This window comes from Diorhabda carinulata, chromosome 1, assembly GCF_026250575.1.
Source record: "Diorhabda carinulata isolate Delta chromosome 1, icDioCari1.1, whole genome shotgun sequence".
Taxonomy (NCBI): Eukaryota; Metazoa; Arthropoda; class Insecta; order Coleoptera; family Chrysomelidae; genus Diorhabda; species Diorhabda carinulata.
Genome location: NC_079460.1, coordinates 10,834,029 through 10,858,578, shown reverse-complemented (window position 1 = coordinate 10,858,578; position 24,550 = coordinate 10,834,029). Strand labels below are relative to the sequence as shown.

The 24,550-nt window shown below is 29.6% G+C and overlaps 1 protein-coding gene across 1 annotated transcript; it reads right to left on the bottom strand.

Annotated features, from left to right (window-relative positions):
• Positions 1-437: 437 nt before the first annotated feature.
• LOC130894232 (calcium/calmodulin-dependent protein kinase type 1) lies at positions 438-23,893 on the bottom strand. Its single transcript, XM_057800893.1, has 9 exons — positions 23,655-23,893; positions 23,088-23,222; positions 18,327-18,401; positions 12,034-12,172; positions 10,864-10,987; positions 4,229-4,369; positions 2,517-2,643; positions 2,375-2,462; positions 438-1,186 (listed from the first exon to the last, which is right to left on the bottom strand). Exons 1-9 carry the CDS (start codon positions 23,756-23,758, stop codon positions 1,034-1,036), a joined length of 1,086 nt encoding a protein of 361 aa, XP_057656876.1. The 5' UTR covers positions 23,759-23,893; the 3' UTR covers positions 438-1,033.
• Between the last annotated feature and the right edge of the window lie 657 nt (positions 23,894-24,550).

The window sequence follows — 24,550 nt, the reverse complement described above, 5'->3', positions numbered from 1 at the left end:
GAAATAGATGAATGCTGGTTCTGCTTTGTATGTGGTACAGATGAAATGCTGGACATGAGACTTTGTACTTATTGCGGGAAGTATGTGCATGAAATTTGCGTTTGTATGACAAAAGACTATAAAGAAATATTTTTCTGTCCCGAATGTGCCATCTAGGTAGAATAAAAGACCTGTGCACACATATTTTTATTCACAGGTCCTTTCGTCTCATAGTTTAAAGCTTTGATAATTTTCATGTTCGTTTTTAAGAGATGTTTATTTGAAAGGCGCAGATCTAATAGTTTTAAGGTTTAGTTGTCTTTATGTGAGAGATGTTTACTTCAAAGATTCAGATTTCTCGTTCTTATTAGCTTCAAGTTCTTTTATGTTTGTTTTTCATAAAAAAATGTTTATTTTGAAGACTGATCATGTTCTGTGTTGGCCAGACAGAATCAGTCTTATTTTTTGATAATTTATCAGGTGGAAAAATTGTCACTATGAGAGGTCTTTCATGGCCCATAAATTTGGTTAATGAACCATAACGGAAGCTAGGGTCATTCAGTAAAAAGTGGCCAAAGTCTCCCGGATTCCCCCTAATATGACTAACTGAACTTTAAATTATCACAACTGAACAGAAGGAAATTTATAATTCTGAACCATTTATACTTAACCAGAAATAAACAATACAATACTTTCAATGCTGAAAAATGGAATTTTGGAAAGAAATATATTTAAAACTGATTATATCAGAGGCACTCAGGTACGATTTCTATTGACTTTAATTTGGATCATTTGAGTTAGATCAAGAATATCATTAACAATTTCCAATTCATCAGAAAAAAATTATTGATACCATACATTTTAAAATAATTGAATGAAGTCACACAAACAAAATTATGTAAAATAAAAGAAAAATATTAGGACTTTATATGTTTTGTAAAGAGTCAACAAAAATAATTATTTGTTTAAGAGCTTGAGTTCAACCTATGAAAAGCGCAGAAATAAAACGTAATTAAGTGAACAGTAACAAATTCTTTTTCATAATTAATTAGGTTTACTTGTCCTGCGCACCATTTACACTTCCACATGGAGTTCCACTGGATCGACTTGTCAGACTCCGCTGCGGAGTTGGACTTTTACCCCCGCTACCGCCACTTAAAGCCATTTTTTGCATCTGCCTTATTACTGTGGTTGCGTGGTAAGCTTGCTATAAAAAACATGATTAAGCTAAGAGCTTTCCTTTTCAGCAGAAAGTAAGTAGATAAATAATTGTATTCTTTCTTAAAACTATCGCAATTTTACCACAAGATCATGATTGTGGAAATAAAAATAAAATTGTTTTTTCTTCAAGTGTATAATATTTATATTATTTTTGGCAACAAAGATCGTAGAAATAACCTATTATTTTACTAGTGAAATAATGAATGCTCATTAATGTACTGGTAACAAAATAATGAGAAACGATCTTATTATATTGTAACTAAGTACTGTCATTCAAATTTTTTTTTTTTTATTCAATGTTTGTCAGTTTTGAAAAGTGTATTGTAAAAATGTCTCAAGAAGAATTTCAATTTATTTACAACAAAAGCGAAAAAAGTGACATATGCTATTCTTTTTTCTTAAAGCGTAAAAATAATACATTGAAATTCTTATTCTTGAGACATTTTTACAATACACTTTTCAAAACTGACAAACATTAAATTAAAAAAAAATTTAATGACAGTACTTGGTTACAATATAATAAGATCGTTTCTCATTATTTTGTTACCAGTACATTAATGAGCATTCATTATTTCACTAGTAAAATAATAGGTTATTTCTACGATCTTTGTTGCCAAAGCCTGAAGAAAAAAGAATAGCATATGTCACTTTTTTCGCTTTTGTTGTAAATAAAGGGTTGGGTTTATCTAATACATGGAACCGCTCCAGTTTTCAATTTTATCAATAGCGCGGCAGCCAAATGGGGGGCAAGGCTTTCCAAGCAATTCTCTGGATGACATCAACTCTCCAGTTCCTAATTTTTAACACTGCAAAGCCCACGGAATTTTAGTCGTTCTCTACCTCACGGCAGTGCTGGGGGCGCAAGAATCGCTAATAGACCAGGCAGGTCTATTATTTTTTCAGTTTGCTCCTAATAAGTTTCCGCTGCGTCCCTTGTGCTCAATTCCGACACATACGTACGTAAGTAAGTATGCAAAATTTAAAGTTTATTCATTAACGGAAAGGTAGTTAAGTATTGATTACAAAATTTATATTATACAAACAGGGTGAGTTGAATAAAGTGTGACAAAAAAAGTAATAGTAGTAAAGTAAGTATAAGTAATCATGAATTGGATGAAAATTAAAAACAATACTGACAATTAATTTCGAAATCCAATTATATAGTTTTACTCACCTTCCAACGTGATTTGGCAAAATTCTTTTTAAGTTGTTCTGACACAGTACCATGAATATTCTTATTACTAGCAGCATTACCAGATATCCTAAAAAATTAATATTGAAAAAAAACGGACTGATAAGTTATATTTTTACCATACCAGGGGTGACCTAAAGCTTGGCGACAGGTGTATCTCTTCTCGACATTAACGCACATTAAGTTTCTTATAAAATCTTTCGCAGAATCACTAATCTCATCCCAGTAAGGAGAATCAAACTCAAATTCACCTGAAAATATGATATATTATCATCCAGAGCATTTCAATGACAAGGATATAAAACAAAATGGAAAACTACATTAAAAATTAAAAAAGGTCAGTTCACACTTATGTAGCCGTTACAACTTTCCCTAACTCATTATTATGGCCACCTTACCATATATTTTGAAAGGAACGTCCTGTATCTTTCTGGATGCTTCTATAAAAGGATGTTAGAAAAATGTGAAATACCTATAGTAAAAAATAATTCATTTTGAAGTTAAGATAATTTAAATTCACAAATAGAAACACCTTTGAAAAAAGAATATTATTTCGTGTAAGAAAATCATCCTTGAATCTTAATTTATGTGACAGAAGTCTAATTACATTAACTTTCTTTAATACAAGAAAATTCTCTTTAGATTTGCTATTATTCCTAGCATACCATATGTTTTCAAAAGTATCAGTTAATAGAGAGAGGATTCATTTCTATAAGATTTATTTTTTTTGCTTTTAGATTAATAAAAAAATTAAATAATAAAAATAACTGTGTCATTCAAAATCAATCGACTTCTATGGAAGATTTTTTTTAAATACGAATACGAAAGAACTGACATAAACCATAATAGTGGGATTTACTCTTTTTTACTTTCATTGGATTCTCTTGAGTCACATAGACTGAAACATAATAATACAACATTATTGAACTTAACGTAACATTGGCCATCAGAAAAGGTATTGTTTTCCCACCATACCTTCTTTCCAGAGCCTCTTTCAATTAAAATTTTTTGACTACTTTCAGTCTTTATCTTTATCAAAATATGATTTGACACTGACAATTTGTGTATTTATATTAATCAACAGATCACCTACATCATGAACATCAGAATAAAAATAAAATCAAAATCGGAATCTATTTTAACAAGAAAAATTAATTGTCTAAAAGTCTTCCCTATGTATACATCTCAGTATTTGGAAAATAGACTAAAAGGTAATAAATACGATAAAAAATGCATTCACGAAATATCAAAAAAAATATACATTCAAAGACTGAAAAATTCTTGGAACGGAATCGAATATAAATAATTTGATAGATGGCTGCTACATATTTTTGAGATACATTTTCTCTTTTTACTTCTTAGACTTTTTATGTTTTTCGTTTCTTGTCTTGATTTTAGTTCTCCTTTCTATGAAAATCAGCTTAAAATAGCAAGTCAAAATTTGACATTTCAAACTACTTTGGTTTTCATCAAAATATTTTGATTTCTTATAAGAATAATATAAGAGCCAACAGACCATTGATAATCAGCATTTTATTGTCTATAACTATATTTACTGAATCACATATTCAATAATATTTTTGAATATGTGATTAAGTGAATAAACTGTTTTGTATATTAATGACAATGAAATGCTGATTATCAATGGTCTGTTAGCGCTTTCAGTATCATTTATTGGTAAAAAAACTATTCCTGATTGTTCGAACAAAATTAAAAATTTATTAGAAAAGCTGAAATGCTGAAAATATTAATTCACAAATGCAAATTCTTTAAATGGTTCCTTGGGCAATAATTTGAACTAGTAAAAAATGGACTAATTTTCAAAGTAAGTTTTACCTTTAAGGATTTGTGCAAACAAATTTGCATCATTTTCGTCATAGAATGGGGGATAACCACATAATAGAATGTAAGATATTACACCTATGCTCCATACATCAACTGCTTTGCCATACGGTTTCTGAGCAAGAACCTCTGGAGCTAAAACAATGAATATTTACATTTTTATATCTAAAATTCACGAATCTTTTAGTCAAAAACATGTATAAATTTATTTTAGATAACCTGACAGTTTAAGTGCATTAAACGTTGAATTGAAATTGAAACAAAGTATAGTGAAAATATAACATTCTTAAATTGTTAGCTTGGAATCAATCATGTAGCTGCGTGTCAATATTTGTTTTGTTTTTCTATGTTAATTCCTAAATTAAAACAATTGTTTTTTTTCTGTCATCAATCTTGTCTAGAAACAGTGTTAGTGCTTTAAGGAATTTCCTTGATAACATCATGCGCGAGCTTCTACCGTACATTGTTGAGGACCTCAGCAATAACTGGTACAATATGTTATTCACCAATTGTGTGGAGTTTTCCCGACTTCCCTATTAGCAAATATAATAGGACATTCATAAACCATCAAAGTCTTGCTTAGATGATGGCACATACATTGATCTAATGGACGGCTATTTCGTCGGCTTGAATAACAGGAGCTTACTATTTTTGTTAGCATATACTCCTAATAAATGGCACTTAATTTTTGAAGGCTTCATGTAATCGTTACTGAAATAAATCCAATATTTAACGGTATAAAAGTCTAAGCTGTATTGTTTATATTTTTTTAATGTCATCATAAAAATTACCTGTAAATATAAAATATATTTGAAAAAATACAGCGTAAATACGAGAACAAAGAAAACTAAAAGTTTCTTATTTTAGATAATAACTTTTCAAAAAACATAGAAAAACATTAAAACGTTTTTTAATGCTTACCCTCCCTGTCAGTTTTAATAAACTGCATGAATGTATGGTTACACTATTAACGCGAATAGGTAACATTGCGTTTTATAAAACACTTTATTTCAATTCACTATTTTAACTCTGTAATCACTTTGTAATCTCTTGTAATAAATCAATAGATGAGTATATTATTTTTAAGTTTCAACAAATTTGAAATCGTAAATATAGTTTCTATAAAGTAGGTACCACTACAGAGATATGAAATCTGTTTTGAAATTGTCATTTTGATTTCAGTTCCTTCCGAGAATACTGCACTGTAGTGTGTTGAATTTATAGTTATAGCTTGGATGGTTTCGTTTTCGAGAATTACTGGCACTGGTACACATTTCGGACGATCTTACTTTCTTAATTGCAAAGTACAGTTTGTAAACATTTTCACATGCATCATCTTTGTACTCGTACTGATTGCCTTGCATCGCCAGAAAGGGTTTAGGTGGGGTTAAGATATTGTTATTTTTTGTGGGAATAGAATATGGGTGGAAATATGTTTTTTTTTATTATTAGCTAGCGATTTTTTTAAATTGTATGTTCGGTAGATGGCAGTAACCAATTTTTTTCTACTGTTGAGAAGTGAGAAAAGGATTATGAGTTTTTACTGATATTGTTTTATGGTAGGCTAGTGCATCTTAGTTCATAAGTTAATAGTTAGTTCTCATTAGTTTTTTCAAACCTTTTGGATTTTGGTTAGCCATATATACATTTAATTTTTAATAAATTTTAGCAGTGTCATCTTTGCATTTAGTTATGTAATTCGAAAATAATTTGTCGTTGAGGTCAATGTTGGAAAGCATTGTCTTTAAATGTCCTGAAATGATTTCCATTGATCGTAATTTTCCTGTATTATGACTAGAATTATTGTGTCCTAAAAGCGCTCAAGGTAACCAGCCCATCACTCTACAGGTAACAGCAGATGAGGCAAAGAGGCTTGTCCAAGCAGGAACGGAAGAATCGACCTAAGCCGTTGCAAAATACTAGAAAGAAAACTGTTCCACGATGTTATCGGTGCTGAAATCATACACACTACACTATTGACTGTGCAGAGGAAATTGATAGAAGTGGTGAGGAAGGCCATCAATTCAAAGAGGGAGAATGTCCTTTGTATAAGTGCCAAAGTCCACAGTGCAGGAACAGGAAGATGCCCGAACGACGACGACCTCATACGCCTTAAAAGATACAGTCAACGAGAAAACAGCTAAGAGATGTTAGGCAGGGAGACGATCTCCGTTCAACATCGTAATATACGGAGATAGTAGGATATGTTGGAGTTGGAGGGGAGATCATTCTAAGAAGAAAACAATTCCAAAGAGTGAAAGATTTCAAGTATTTGGGTGTGACCATAAGCGAGACAGATAATAGAAGCATAGAAGTGGCAGAGAGAATCACAGAGGCAAATAGAGCATACTATAGTTATAGGTGTTTCTAAGGAGTAAATATCTGAGCACGATCACAAAGTTAAAAATATACAGAACACGAATTAGACCAGTCATTGCACATAGAACTGAAGCCATGTGCCTGTAAAGGAAAGACGAGGAGGATATTGGAATAATGGAGAGAAAGATCTTAAGGAGGATACTGGGAACTGTTAAGACTGATGGAGGATACCTAAGAAGATTAATAAGCCACGAGATCAAGAATGAGATGAAAGATATAGTGACAGTGTAAAACATCTAAACGCTTAAATGCTTTGGATATATAAGAAGAGATCCGAAAGCAATGATACAGAAGGTACCAGAGTGGAAGTCAGCCATAGAATCGCCAAGAAATCGCCCCAAAGCACACTAGTAACAACAAGTAACGCAGGATATTGTAGAGGTGGGGGTGAGGAATTGGGGAGGATAGAGAGAAGTGGAACCTCCCTTACTATAAAGCAGGTATGGGCAACCTTTGACATGCTGAGGGCCAAACTTTAGCGTGCAAAACGTTCGCGGGCCGCGTTTAAAAGTACTTAGTGCATTTTAAAGTAGATAATATTTTTTTGCAATAGATATTAGACATGAAATAATACGACAATGTTATTATTGGATTATGTATTTATTATTGACGTATGTGTATAATGACAATGAGATTTATTAAAATAACAAAATGAAATTTTAAAAAATGGTAAAACATTATAATTAAATAGTTACATTTGCAATTGTTACAAACCACAAAAGTTAAATACACTGAAATCAATGAGACACTTGAGCTTGAATTTGGGAAACCAATCCATCGATATTTGGATGAATTCCACTGATACAAAGACATAAAGAATTTTCCAAATTATCGTCAGTTAGTCTTGTACGATGTGTTGATTTATTAAATTTCATCAATGAAAAGAACTGTTCGCATTTATAAGTACTGCCAAACGCAGAAATCAATCTTCTTGCGAATTTTCTAAGCTGCGGAAAATTGTCTTCTTCTAGGTATTTTTTGTAGAAATCGCAAAACTCTACGTCTTCAAATTTGGATTTTAGGAGTGAGTTTTCTTGAATCTCGATTAACTCCATTTGTAAGTGTATTGGAGCATTTTGTACATTACATTTTGTAGGAGTAGCAAATAAATTGAAACATTCTTCCATGTTTTTGAAGTCGCTAAATCTGTTCGAAAATTGTTCCGACAGTAACTTGAGTTCTTCAGCATATTGAGCATAAGCAATATTTTCATACGCAGAGAGCGTGTTGAAATGGTAACTGTTACCAGACTGCATCTGTGACTCCCACAAGCATAGTTTGATCTGAAACACTTTCAAATGGCTGTACAAATCATTTACTAATTGTCCTTGTTTTTGAAGTTTCAAATTTAAATCATTCAAATAGCCTGTAAGATCGACCAGAAATGCTAAATCACATATCCATTTTGGGTCACTCAATTCAGATAGTGGCTTATCTTTTATTTTCATAAAGTCTGCTATCTCATTTCAAAGCTCGTAAAACCGTTTCAACATTTTTCCTTTGCTCATCCATCTGACTTCACAATAATATGTTACGTCGTTATATTCAGCTGATATTTCATCCAAAAACGTCTTGAACTGACGATGGTTAAGCCCTCGGGATCGAATAAAATTGATGGTTTTTACTACCACATTCATAACATTGTGGAGTCGAGTGGACTTAGAACACAAGTTCTGTTGGTGGATAATGCATTGAAGGACTATCAAATCATCTTTTTGCACATTTAATTCTGTTGCTTTTTCATTCAAAATTCCGATTAAACTTTTTCGTAAGCCGACCATAGAAGGTGCACCATCAGTGCATACTCCAATTAATTTTGACCATGGCAGGCCAAAACTTGAGAATACCTTTTGAACTTCATTAAAAATATCCTCTCCTGTAGTGGTTGCTTTTAGCGGCTGTAAAGCTAGCAATTCCTCAGTAACAGTGAACTCCTTATCAATACCTCGAATAAATATAGCCAGTTGAGCTGTGTCAGACAAATCGGTGCTCTCGTCTAATGCTATGGAAAATGATTCAAAACCAGCCATACGGTCAGTCAATGTTGTTTTTATATCATTAGCCATCATTTCTATACGTCGAACGACAGTTCGTCTTGACAAACTAATTTTTTCAAATTCATTTTTCTTTTCTGGTCACAAAACACCGCAAACTTCTAACATACACTCCTTGATAAATTCTCCTTCGGCAAATGGTTTTAATGCCTTTGCCAATTTTGAGATAACTATAAAACTAGCTTTCACAACATTATCAAGTTGTGTTCTTTGTTTATGAAACATTTGTTGCTGTTGTAATGCCTCTTTATATTGAATTCTTTCATTACTGAAATGGATTCATTACAAAGCAAACAAATAGGCTTACCATTGTGCAAGATAAAAAAGAATTCTTCAGTCCATTTTTCTTGAAACTGGCGACCCTCTGTATCTACTTTTCGTTTCTTTCCACCAGACATCATTTTTTTTTACTTTTCGATCAATAAACTTAATAACAAACTATAGTTAGTAACCACTCAAGATGCACACAAATTCACAAAGCAAGTTGACGGCTCTAGCCGTTCGCTAGGATATCGCTTGTCTGAGTTATCACCTCGGTAGATTAAATAGAACTGAACTAACTTTCGGGCCATCCACCTGCTTATATAGACAAAATGAAGGAATAATCTGGAATAAACTAGTTTAGAATAATCGAGAAGCAATAAATAAAATCTTTTGATGTGTAGCCCGTGAGGCGGCAAACTTCAAAGAATTTGATCGAGCAAGCCGAGTGGCGGTGCTTATCAAAGAGTGAGGCGACAAACATCGAAGGTTTTGATGTTTGCCGCCTCACCGTCACTCCCGTGAGTAAACTAAGGAAACTTGTGTAGGCTATGGGATTCATTAGTCTATTGATGACTCCACATTTTTATAGTCTATTCATATCATATCTGGTGTCGGATAAGATAAAAAGCACAAACAAGTGTTTTCTTTTAAAGATATGTACTAGTATAAGTATATGTACTAGTACTAAGTATAAGTACTTAGTTTAGTGTAATATTTTTTTTAATTGGGTTTTTCCAAAATGTCTCGCGGGCCGGTGTTTGCCCATATGTGTTATAAAGGATAGTTAGAGAGGCGAGCAAGAAGCTGTCACAGGTTGGTAAGTAAAACAAGAAAGGGAATCACAGCAAAAAATGAATCCACAGAGACCGAAAGGGCGGCTATCATCCACAATGTATGTAAAGCCACTATACATATATATTTTTTCTAGAATATTGTGATTTTTGGGAGCTTCTTGTATAACTTTGATATGTTCAATTTAGATTAAAGGGAAATGTTCTATTATGCTATTTGAATTTAATGCTGTAGTGTAATTGAATTTATTGCCTTCCAAAGAAAATCGGTTGAAACTTCTCATAAGTGAATCAGCTTATAAACTATTATTATTGGACTGGTCGAAAATTAAGTCAACACTTGTTTGTTTTTGCAAGTACTGAAGGAATAGGAAGTACTAGGGAAGTCTTACATATACAAGAAATAAAAATAGTTTTCCTTATAGTACGGTACTCATCTGCCCTCAATTTTAAACTTCTTTGGTTGGAACTGGATCATTTTTTTTATTCGATAGTCACTTCACTATTAATATAACTAAAACTTTTCCATGATGAGAATTATACTGATTATGCTAAATATATCATTTATTCTTTGAATTTCGTTCTTAAAAATTTTTATTATTAATTAAAAACGTGAAATCCGACAGAAGTTAGGACAAATTAAAATACGGATTACATATTAAAAGGTTAATGCTGAAGTTTTCTATTTATTTAATGTACTAAATTCGCATTAACGTTTGCAGCGGTTCCAGGAACCAAAGGGTATACAAGCAGTAAATATTATGTAATTAGCAGTAATAGTTAATAATGTATTCGGATAAATATCAATCACCAAGGGCTCTAGAAATTGTTATATAGAAAAATTCAGGAGCATGTTTGACCTAGATCATTAAATCGTGTATATGCATCAAATACAGAATAAGTAAAAACGTGCCTGAAACGCTTGCCAAATTCTTCATTTTGTGATTGTTGAGATTTTAAATATAATAATAAAATATTTATCGATCTTAAACCACCAAACTGATACACTTCATACAATTTATACATTATCGTGAATGTTCCAAATACATTTTTTTAATAGAGAACGATTTTTACACCTTGTAAATCTTCAAAATCATTTCTTGCTTATTAGAACCAAATTTCGGTTTTTCTATTTTCTTACCAACATAGCCAGGAGTTCCGCATGCTGTAGCCATTATGCCAGAATCTTCCATTTTAGATAACCCAAAATCGCTTATCATAATTTTACTATCCTCGTCTGGACTATAATACAGCAAATTTTCAGGCTTAAACAAAATTAATTAATGAGCAATTTCTTCTAAATAGTGTATATAAAATAAAAACTTGTAAAATCGGATATCATTTTCTGATATTTATAAGATCTTCCATTATATATATATATATATATATATATATATATATATATATATATATATATATATATATAAATAGGTAGTTAACATCTGACTTTATATACATATGTGAAGTTAATTAGTATCTTATTATGTTTTATGTCTTATATGTAGTTTAATTATAGTCGAAATCGACAAATGCTAACATCATCAAAAACGAAACTATCTCATTATATACATATATGAAAAACAAGTGATGAATATAGAATTTTTAGTGCCAGCATGAGAAAATGTGCTTAAAAGATTGAACTCATAAAAAATGATTGTTATTGAATTGTAAATACAGAATAGCAAAATCGTGCTATGTGATATTGGCTCCTAAGCTTCAGATCCAGCAGATATAATAGTATAAAAAATAAAAATATTCCAATCAATACTTCTAATTATTTCAACTTACGTTATTCTGTATATGTAAAATATTACTAATTATGATACGTCAAACACGAGTAGACACTGATTCATTCCTCTATTGTGAATATAGACAGCATCCAACACTATTTATTTAAGCTTTGTTAACAATTGTAATATCTTAATAACAGAAAATATATAACATACTAATAATATTTTAAATATATTAAAATTTGATTCATTTAGTCTCGATAATTTAATAAGTTAGAGATATTTACAGCATTCCAATAGTTATAGTCTTCAAGGATAAAAAGTGAAGTAAATGTGAATGTTGGTAGTAGTGAGTAGTGTATTTAGCATGAATATCACCAAGAGTTCCGAAAATGCCAACTTGTAGTTAAAGTTGTGTTTATGTAAGATATACTGTTTAACTCGAACCTACTATATTTCTTTACTTTCCTTAGAAGTTTTTAACGTCTACACATTTCCATAATATGTGACAAATGACCGAGTGTTAATAGTTTAATAACAGTCAAAAATATTATAGGGAACTTGAATTATTCTGAGCTTACCTTAAGGTCTCGATGAACTACTCCTTGATCATGCATATAATCTACAGCTTCTAGTACTTGTCTTATTAGGTCGGCTGCATCTTTTTCGGTATAAGATCCTTTTTCCACTATTCTATCAAACAGTTCTCCTCCAGTTACCCTGGAAATAATATTTAAATTTCTGTTGGTTTTACTAATAAGTTAAACTAGTGCAAACTTGGCAAAGGTAAGATTGAATAAAACCGACAACTTTCAACGTTTATTTGTGTCATTATAATATTGAAATATAAGTATAAATTAATTTGAAACAACATAATGTGCACTTAAAGAGCGTCATGAAGAATAAATTACATTTTAGTATCATCAGATGCTCCGCCTATCACATGTTACAATAATATTTTAACTAATTTTTATGCGTTTGCTAGTTTTAGTCCATTTTTCTTATGTTGTATTGAAATAAGAGTTTTTTTGCGTATAATTCAGACATTGTGGAGTAGTTAAGTGTCTGTTGTTTATGGTGAATTCTTATGAAGTTTTCCTCTTGAATCGATGAAAATTAATACTCACCCAGTATTTTGTCAATATAATTTATCCATTTTTAGGCAAGAGTGTAGTAAACACCTCAACATTCTAATGTTCATTATTTCCTTTTCGAGTAGAATACTCCTTCCTAGAACATCTTCATATAGTTGTAAAACAAGATGAGGACTTAGTAATAATTTTTCTAGTGTTTTATTCAAGATGACATTGTACATCCATTTCAAATTACACTGAACAAAAATTGAAAACATTCCTAAATACTCTATTTTGTTTTCTTTTTTTCCAGCGGGTTCTTAAATCTCATGTAGTTCTTTTATCTTCTCCATTATTTGTTTTAGTAGATCCAGCCTATACTTCTACTTCTGAATGTAACAATTTACCTGATAATGGAGGAAATTACTTTATTTTCATTATCATTTAGTAGGAACTAATTTATTCAATGTCAATCTGAAAAAATAAACTATTATGCATACAGCCCAAACAGCAATGAATGCAGATAATACTGGATGGTTTGATAGCTAATTAAAGACAAAAATAACTTATTTAAATTGTAATATGAAAAAATTTTCATTAAAAATAGTAGAGTACTTACTTTTTTGACAGTTTCACAATGATGTTAGTTCAAAAGAGGTCTTTGAAAAAACTAATTTCATAAAATTCATCGTCATTCTTAACAACATAAGCTATCCTTAAATTGGGCGGAGTTTCAAGTTCAAAAAACAAAAGAAACCTACACAATCAAACAACCTCAATATTTATAACTACTGTTATTTTGATAGTTTTTTTAATCAAATGAAGTTCATATTGTATAAAAAAATTAAGATTAAGATACCATAATTCTTGGTTATTTAATGTAAGTAGCTATCAGTCTCCTGGAAACGACGGAGTGCATCGTGAATGGTAAATAAAAATTGATTTTTAAATGTGCAAAAACATACTCACAGATTAGAATAGTTCCGACAGTTATTTCAACTTCAAGATAAATTAATTAAATACGAGTCTTGACTAATAGTTTACTAATTCTGAAGGCATTAGTTCAATGGCCTATATTCTCTATAATAACCAGATTTCACACCAAAACATGATTGAAATAACTTTGATAAAATCTTTGCTTATCTTATAGATTTTCAAAAAATTTGACTGTACGCTATCCTAATATTGTGTTGTTTGAAGATTCCGGAGAGGTTATGAGTAAATATGAGTAACTATTTATGGTAAAAGTGTATACAAATGTCAGAATTGACGTTTGAAGGAGATATCGGTATGATGTCAAAGTGGTTGTCTTATGTGTTACATAGACTTCGTTTCAGAAGACATATATATATATATATATATATATATATATATATATATATATATATATATATATATATATATATATATTGCTATATATATATATATATATATATAGCAATATAGCAAATTATCAATTTCTTTATATGGAAGGAATGGAATTACATCATCAACATACTATTTAACGTAGAATAATTTGAACTGTAAAACAGATATTATAAAGTCCAAAATATACTCTCCATTATATTATAATCTGCTAGTATAAAGGATATTGAAGAACCCATTGATGATAATTTTTATTATTGTAAGAGAAATATGTATTGTTAAAAATGTTTATTATTAATTCTTATAGAGTTTATTTATTAAGTTTGCAATTTTTACCTAAATCAATCCATTTGTGTTGTAGATCTGTAAGACATATATTAAAGTGGACATTACTGAAAAAAGATATTGCATCTAAAACTAAGAGAACATAATTTTGGGGTGATACTATATAATTAGAAGTTTTATTAAATTCAATGTAGTCTTTGATATAATAATTATACTCATAAATATGATTTTATTTTTATCTTATCATATTATTGTAATAATCTTCTAACTTCATAATAAACGTTTTATTAGATTCATCTGCTTTTAAAATTATGAAATGTTTGTTTTATTTGATAAATTCTTTGGTTTTAGTTATATTATGAGATTATTTTTAGTTTTGTTATTAACATAATTGGTGCTGTATTTAATATCACATAAGATATTTGTCACAGGTAATTAATTCTTTGTCACTAGAAATATATTATGCAAAATTGGGATCTAAAAATAAAACTTCAATTGATCGTGCGTATCCTCACGAATATCTTTTTTCAATATTAGTTTACCAATTTTCTTAATATTTTTTTCGTTGCATTTATTGAAATTTTTCAGTTCTCGACATTTTTTTTTTTAATTTTTGTGAGATGTTATCAGGAATTAGTTCATTTATTTTAATTGTTATGTTATTCAATTTATTTTCTTATTAGAGTAGTTGATGTGCTCTAACAGACTTTTTTTATATGAGATAATTTTGAATTTGGAAATATAGGTATCACCTTATCTTTGGGTTTGGATTTTCTGTTTTGCAATTCTGTGAAGGATAATTTCATAATTTTTAAGGTTCTGTTTGGTATCGCTTCAATATGCAAGCTCAATGTTATAGTAGGTAGGTATTATTTCATCCGTGCAGGTATAAATTTCTTTAATTTTTTATACCTTTCATTATCAAAATATTACTTAACATCGATAACTCGCAAAATTATATTGATCGATAGAACACCTAAAAAATTAATATAAAAGTACAAATCTGTTTTAACTACAATAATTTTTTCTTCCGTTATTTCTCAAAAATAAATGAAAGCTATAAATTGAATTTTATAATCACATTGAAATTTCTAAAATAGAACTAAAGATTTTACTTAAATAATTTATCATTGAAAGGTTTCTCGTTGCTTTGTAGGTGAATCATTTCTAAAAATTCTCTTTTTCTTATATTTGATTCCGTCTAAAAAATTATTGAATTTTCATAATTGACTTTTGATAATAATTCGTAGGCTCCTGTTTTGTTTGATGTAATTTCTTTATATACATTAACACCCAAAAACAAAATGAGTAATATTATATATCAAGCGTCTTATAATGATTGTTGAATGATTACATAGAATACACATCTCGGTATTTAGAAAATAGATTAAAAAGCCATTAATACGTTAAAAAAATGAAAATGCATTAACAAACCATGAGATATCACAAAAACATAAATTCTATTATGAAAATTCAATAATTCTTGAGACTGAATTAAATAGAAGAAAAAGAGAATTTTTAGAAATGATTCACATAAAAAGGAACAAGAAAATTGTCAATGTTGGAAAAGATCTAAACAATTTAAGTAAAATATTAGTTCTATTTTAGAAATTTCAACGTGATTATAAAATTCAATTGATAGCTTTTGATTCATATTCATTTTGTAGTTCTATTATTCTATTCTTGATATATCTTCAGATATATCAAGATCTATATAGAATATGAAGATATATCTTTAGATATCTTCAGATTCTAGAAGAAGCAAATTATATTTAACAAAGAAAACAGTGAATTTTCTCATTTGTGATTTTCTATTCTGTTAACATTTCATCAATTTTTTTCTGGGATTAGGTCTGCTTGTCTTCCGTTGAATGTGTGACATTTCAAAATAACTTTAACTCTGTTAAATTCTTCATTTATGCAGTGCGTTGTTGAACTTGATAAAGATACGTTTGGTTCACTACAAATGTCTGTTTTTGCTAATTTTGCACACAAGTGCCCACAAAAAAGATATCCTGTAAAAAGCTGTCTTCCCTGTAAGTAGATATCAGACTTTACACCTGAATCATATAGACTAATAAGCCTATTTTAATTTCTACTTACGACACTGGAAAGACTTCTGGATATGTGTTAGGGACCAGTTGCATTAACGCAATAAGAAAATGAGGAACACCTACTGAGGTTTGCAATTGGATAGAGGCTAACTTGAAAACAAGACACTAGAATATATTCTGAATGAAGACACTATAAAAGCAAGAGTCAGTTGAGGATGACCACAGGAAGGAGGTCTGTGGCTGTTATCCTAGTCAACCTTCGTTGACGATCGGCTCACAGCGGATTTTTACTGCCTAAGATACGCAGATGACAAAATAAATGCTTGAAGAATAATTGATGGGAAAAAACTGGCATTATCAGGTCTGAAACCACAGCGGTAAAGGTAACTAGGATTGCATTTACTAAAAAAATATACTTTAAGTATATTTCGATCATGGGATGTCACACAAAAAGCTGCCATTCGTTGGGAAGATGCAGAAGAATGTATGACAAGAGCTGTGGATTCAATCATAGAATTACTATGGTGGTAGTAAGGTAGAATTAGGTTAATGATATGGGTATGTGGCTTCTTGAGTCTCACGGGAGTCACAAGAACCACTCCCACAGCTGCAATGGAAGCCTTGTTGAATTTACCACCTTCACATTTTCATAAAATATGAGGCTAGATTGATACATAACCAACGAAACACATAAGCCAGATCCATCGGTAGTCAATCTTGGATCTCAAAGCTGACAAGGCAATCCATCAATGCAACAGTCACAAGATTTAGCTATAACAACCAATTCAACATAATGATACCAAGGAATGAGACAGGTACTAAAAATGCTTCGCTAGTAAGTCTGGCTACGATCTCTCCATAATGTCACAAGTGGAAATCACGATGATCCACTACTATGTGAGGGAAATCAAAAGACAGGAAAGAGCATATTCGATTCTGTAGAAATCAATTCCAAGCTAGTATAAGTACCGTAGTAAGATCACGGTAGCCTAGGTTCGGTCTACAAGAGTCATAAGGGTAACGAAGAGGCAGACGAAATTACCAGACAAGCTGCGTCAATGCCAGTTGTTGGACCGGAGCCCTTGTGCGACGTTGGAACACTTGGGACTAGTTTACAAAGTTTTTAGTAAATGATAAGTCATACCAACAATAAGTTTTGTTAATTAATTATCAAAATTGAGTAAAACATTATTCATAATTATTCTTTTTTCAAAGATTTTATTATAATATATAAGCTGTATATAATATAACAAAAATCTAAATAATTGTAATAGATTGTGTTCATCATTTTAATTTATTATTAATGTTATAAAATCTGCTAAACAAATAAAAAATCTGAAACTGTAAGATTTTATGTTTCTCTTCAATACTTTATTGTTAACGATTTTGACTCTTAAGGTATATGAGCCATTTCCAAGAAGTCTTTTTTTATTCATTAATTGTACATGTTCTCAACTAAAATCCATAAAATTGCCTGTTTTGCTAAATCACATTCATTGGGGTATAATTCGCAGACACTTTAGTGTAAAAATATGCAATTTCTTAGTTGTTAACTAGAATGGCCATATAAGGATTATATTATAAAATATATTGTGTTTGCAATTGTCATGTTATTAAATGGTTTAAAAGTTAATGTTATGAAATATAATATTTGTGGATCAGATTGTTAAATGTAATATTTTCAAAAGTGAAATCTATATTTGAAAAACAGCTATGAAATATTACAAAATTGTTGTGATTATCTATGTTCCAAAAATAGTGACTGATTTTCAAGTTCTTTTCATGAAATACATAGTCAGATATATTGATTATTCTGTTCTTTATTTGTTTGATTAAATTCATTTCTAAAGAATATTTATGTTAGGACCAAAATTCTACAAAAATGGTTTACTTTGAGATATGCTGGATTTTTTTCTTTTGTAAATTGATGTTTTGAATCATATCTTATGATCAAAAATTTTGGTAGTAATACATATATTGTTTAAAATGTACGATATATTCACTAATATCCGTCACCTAGGTGCTGACTGGCTAAATATTAAGCACAAATACACAAATTTCTGAACAATTTGAAAATTAATGTAATTATATACTTACAGTTCCATAATTAAATACACCTTTGATTTATCTTCAAAAGTCTCTAAGAGTTGTACAATGTTTGGATGTTTTAATCTGTAACAAAATATTAATATTTAAAACAGACTTAAGGTCATCAAGTTCTTTTTGTTTCAGCAATGCCTACCAATTATTCTTTTTATTGATATATGATAATATATAGAAATATATACTCCACACACACAATATATTTTGATAAAGACAGAAAGAGGTCTAAACTTGCAGTTTTCAACTATTTCAACTTTTTTACTTCTTTGACGTTTCCACCCTACTTCAGACGACTTCATCAAAATATGATTTGATACTGACAATTTGCTTAATTATATTAATGAATGGATTACCTGCATCATAAATATCGAAATAGAAATTAAATAGAAATCTGGTTTAAGAAGAAAAATCATTTTTCCCTTAGATTTTACATCTAATAAATATGTAGCAGCCATCAATTAAATAATTATAGATAGCATCACCATTATTACAAGGTACTTGATATATAATATTACTTCTTTTGTGTTTGGTTGTTTCCGATTTTAGTTTAGTGAAATATTTGGATATTGCATTGTGTCCTCTATGACTTATACTAATATCATATTTATTGAAATAATTTGATAGTTGTTGAGAAACTCCTTATACATATGGCAAGGAAAATTGTTAAACGTTGTGATGCTTAGTTTTGTTTCTTATTTGATTATAGTATTTGTTTATTTTTTTTGGATACATTATTCATCTTTTTTTGTGATAATTATTTTCTGTAATGCTGTTTTTGCTTTTTGAACAGCTAAGCATCTAAACTCAAGATCTGATAGTTGGTATATTTATCTAGGCTTATGTTTGAAATCATACATCTATCACCAAATCCACAACTCTAATTAGGAAATTAGGAAATGAATTGACGGACCTAAAAATTAAAATAGGTGGACTAATTCCTAATGACATTTTACAAAAATATCGCGAAAAAACTGAAACAATTTTAAAATAATACAAAGCAAAATAATACAGCACTAATCATCTGATTAACAAAACTCACAAAAAAAAATAAGATCTGATACAATATTATCACTAATTTTGAAAATAAATAAAAAACAGCAATATTAAAATTCAAAATATAACTAAAACCAAAGAATTTATCAAACAAAACAATATTAAAATTTTGAAAGCAGATAAATAAAGTAAAACTGTTATTACAAAATCACTAGATTATAATAATAAACGATGAAATTATTGAATGATAAGACAAGTTAGAAACAAATTAAACAGGATTCTACAAATTCATATTAGAAATAAAATAATAAAACCATTCCATCTTTTTATTTTATTGAAAATTCACGATGGCAAGCCCCTTGAAATATACCTGATATACATCTTCGATCAATCCTCTCAAGTATTCTAACTCCTCTCACCCCATTATCTAATTATTTGAAAAATATTTTGAAAACAATTTCATACCAAAACATGGCATTTCAAAGAAAAAATTAAAAATATTCAAGTTCCTGACGAATATGTATTTATTTAGTTAGATGTAGTTTCTTTATATAGAAATATTCCTATTACAATTGTGAAAGATATATTAAGGAAAAATGAGACAGAGTTAAAGAATACTCGGACATTCCTCAAAACGAATTTATCAATGCTTTATAAGTTAAAAATTCTACCATTGACGGGTTAATCGCAGTGACAAAAGAGAAGGCTGACTTATTAGGTCGTATATTTGCTTCTAATTCAACTCTCTATTTGCAGGGAAAACTACCACCCAGACTGCTTAGAGTTGGTTCATCAATTCCAGAAATAGAATTTTGATATAGAGACGTGACAAATTTTCTCAAAGGCTTGGGTATCAATAATCCCACTGGCCCAGATGAAAATCAGCCGCTGTTTTTACAAAAAAGGCTGGCACTACAACTCAGGATTTTGCCATGTCTCAACAACAACATACTTCAAATATGACAATAAAATATACTGATGGTTGCACTATGGGAGCTTGCATATCAAGTGTTACATCACAATTAATAATGGAAGATCTCGAGGAAACTATCTTAAGGAAACATAATATACATTTTTTAGTAGAAATAAAAATTTTGTGAAGTGGTAATCAAGTATAGATATAGAATAAGTTTTAGAAAAATTGGAGTTAAAAATAACTAAAAATATTTATAGTAATTATAACAAGATGAAATAACAAGTTGGTAAACTGCATGAATAGAAATAAAGGTGAAAATAAAGAGCCGAAAATAGAGAGAATACCTACAAAAAAAACCATTGAAAGTTGCGAAATTTACAATGCTCAAATCAAAGATATTATCAATGTCAAAGAGGAGCCCCAAGACGAATGTAGCGCAAAAATAGTACAGTAAAGGTAATAAAACATTACTGATCAAGGTACTGAGAACGGCAAAAAATGGGAGAAGAATGATAACAAGATATATAAAAAACACAAGATACAAAGAGATATAACAAAAATTGTAGATAGATGTAAAATTTATTTGGAAAAAATATCAAAATATTAACTGAAGAAAATGAGCGTGAATTAATGTCGAGTCAATGAGGAAGAAATTGTTGATCAAGAATTCAATATGCACAACAAATTAATGACACCACCATATAGTAAAAATGTTTAATATCATATGGATAAACGAAAAAAATACTGGAATATGTAGAACTTATGCAAATTATACCTAAAATATTATTTGTTCAACAATTGATGAAATAGGCGACTGTATGTATTCATGTCTTTTGCCCGCACGCGTTCATTTTCAACATTAACTATAATTAGAATTTTATTTTGAATAAAACTGAATAAGCTTTAATAAGTAATAAGTAATTTCGGTAATTAGCTAAAAATCATTCTCCGCCCCTTATCAAATCAAAAAAAGATTCGATAAAGGGGGGCGTTGGTAATTTTCCCCCTTATTATGGCCGATTATGATTTCACTATTGCAAATTTACAAAAGCTTGAATTTAAAAAAAAATATTTCAATAAAAATAAAGATGTTAATTAGATACAAGTAGTTATTTACAGTATTTTATAGAAACATATATTGTCAGAAAATATTATGTACACTGTAGTCACAAAAAAATGTGATAACAAGTGTCTAAATAGCAAATGAAAGTCAACATGTACAAGGTCAGATAAATTTTGAACTACTAAAAATGATTACTTCAGGAAAAAAGGAGATAATATCAAACATTCAGTTATTTGAAGTCAGTAATATAAATTATACAATGAAGTATTTTGGAAACTATTTTAAAGAACATAGTAATATTGATACAAAATCTCTAGCTAACTTAATTCCAATTTACCATTGTAATTTTGATATGTACATAACAATAATATCATCTCTCTTTCTTACAGTGCTGTAAAAACACATACTCTACTCTGAGTCCTCAAAAATGATAATTCATTGAATTAAACTTACACATAATTTAACTTAAAATTGATATGATATTTATGTCATAATGGTTAAAAAATGAGATACATTCTAACAAAGAAATTCGATTATTTTGTACCTTAATTTTATTTAGGACCCTTTCAAAGCTATGTTGATAATAATTTTATTTCAAGAATCGTCAAAGAAAATATCACTTGGGGATATATCTGGCGACCCGGGAGGCCACTTGATTGGACCTCTCGGAAAAATGATTATTTTTTGATAATTTTACAAATTATTTTTAACATTATTGTGACCAGAACAACTATCTTGGTAAAACCAAATCTGAACATTTAAAGAAAGTAATAGAACTATTGAATTAATTTGATTTTGTAAAGTTCCAAATATATATTTCCAGGTTAATGTCGATATTTCCCGAAGAGATCTATAATGTATATCCCTAAAATTGATGTCTAAAAGTTGAGTTTTGAGGGATATTGAATCAATAAGGGAATGCTCAGGTGTTTATTTTCCTGAGACCGATATCTTAGGGAGAGTAGATTATGTTTAAAATCTATAATATACAAGTATATTGATCTGTAAACAATGTTTTGATAACATTTTTGATTTTGTATTATTAATTTCACCAAATTAAGTTCTTTTAACCTCAGAAAATAAGTGATATTGTACTTAGAGATAATTCTGAGTTGTTTGTACTTAAGAAAGGGTAAACATAATTACAATATTCCACTTCATAGTACATGAAAATGAAGGAATGTTAAATAATAAACATAATAGAAAATGAATATTCTAAATTTACCAGTAGATACTTCACTCAGTAATTGTTAATAACATTAGTCTGAGAAAGAAATACTTCAATCAAATGTATGCAAATCTGAAAAATTCAATATAAAAGCCTAACATATTCTAATGTCTGTTTGAAAGTTAATAATAACACTATTAGATATTTAGTAATATTGAAAAATTGTATGCTGCTACAAAAATATTAAAATTATTTACACTTCTAAATATGACTTTGTCTCAGTTTTATTATCATATTACATTACAGAAAGGTCAGACACCTAAATATTACTCAACAACATATGTTAAAAGATTTTTGTAATATTCTTTTAATCTTTTTTATATAAAGTTATAACTATATAAGAAACAAGAGTAAAGTTATTTTCATTTTGTTATGTATAAAATGAGTCAAGTAACTAAAATAAACAATATTTATATATTACTAACAATATGAGAGAATGTTATCAGTATTCATATAATGTGAGCAATATCTGTTATTTTCCAACTTCCTTTGTCCACTAATTCAACCAATAATTGACAGGAAAGAATTATAAATAAATTACATATAACTACTTACCTACGCAGAACTTTGATTTCATTTTCCAATGAATCTTCTTTACCCTTAAGAGCTTTTTTATCAATAATTTTCACAGCATGCATCACTCCATGATTTTCCTTGCTTTCTGCTAATCTCACTACAGAGAAGGCCCCACTGAAAAAACGGTATTATCAATATTGGAATATCTAAATAAAGCTAAGTCAGTAGTTATACACTGTAGTAAGAAAAATACTGTTAGTAACAAAATAAACCTGTACTTAGAAATGGAAAGCACTTCATAATTGAAAGGAGAAAATAGCTTCACTCAAAAAAAATTGAATAACTAATATGGAACTATAAAGGAATTTCATACATTTACCTCAGTATAGATTTGCTCAGAGTGCTATATGTTTCAAGTACAAGGCAATTGAACAAGATATTTTTAAAAACCTTGTGCATTAGTTTATAATAGTGCTGCAAGCAAAATGGTTGGTCAGAATAAGTCAAAAGAAATAAATGTATATATTCAGGTATGCTGACATATAAACACTATAAAAAAAAGGCAAAAAACATACAGTTATTAAAGGGTAACATTTGTTAACTTACGTTCCCAACAATTCCTTCAGGTAATATTTGTCTTCCAGAGAAGGTTGTTTGTCGCTTTCTTTTCCATCTTTCTTCTGTTTCTTTTCTTTACCAAACAAGGGCATTTTCTTTATTTTTTCAACAAATTATTACTCTTTAACATAACCGATAATCGACAGCCTGTTCTTCACTTTACAAATATTGTTCTATAGTAAAATATCAAAGACAAAGACTTAAAACTTCAAATACGACACGTGACATGGAACTTCGAATCAAAGAATTTCTTCTTCTTCTTCTTCTCTATTTTGGCCTCCACCTAAACAGTATTTGGCCAGCGCTGGTTTTCGCTTTAATTTATTTTAAACCAAAGCTTATACTTTTTCTGTTTCTTTTTCAATGACTTCTGTTTTTCTTGTGAGCTAGACATGTTAAAAAAAAGACAATCACAACAGAGGTTAAAACTATTATCGCTCAGGGGCAACGGCCGAGCATTTCTCATATTTGGGTTGTTGCCTCGGTTAGGAATATTAGGAACAGGGTCTTGATAGGAAGGGTTTTCTTTTGACTTATTTTCATATTTAGTTTTAAATGTATCTGTGTATTATAATTATTATTTTTGTTTATATATCAATCTTGTATCTTCTTCTTTTCTTCCTGCTGTGTATAGGCATCATTGCCTGTTTTTCTTCACGTCATTGCCTCTGCTCAGTCACCTCTGCTCCGCCTGCATGATCGCTGGGTGGATTGAGTAGCTTAGCGATTGTGTTTCCGGTCCCAAGACCGAGAAAAGGAGGAGGGTTAGTGGAACGGGTTAGCAGCCCATCCATCGTAAAACCGAATATAGCTCATAGACCCACAAATTTGCCTCGGAATAGGACAATCTTGTGTATTTTGATAAATTTCATGATAAGATTTAT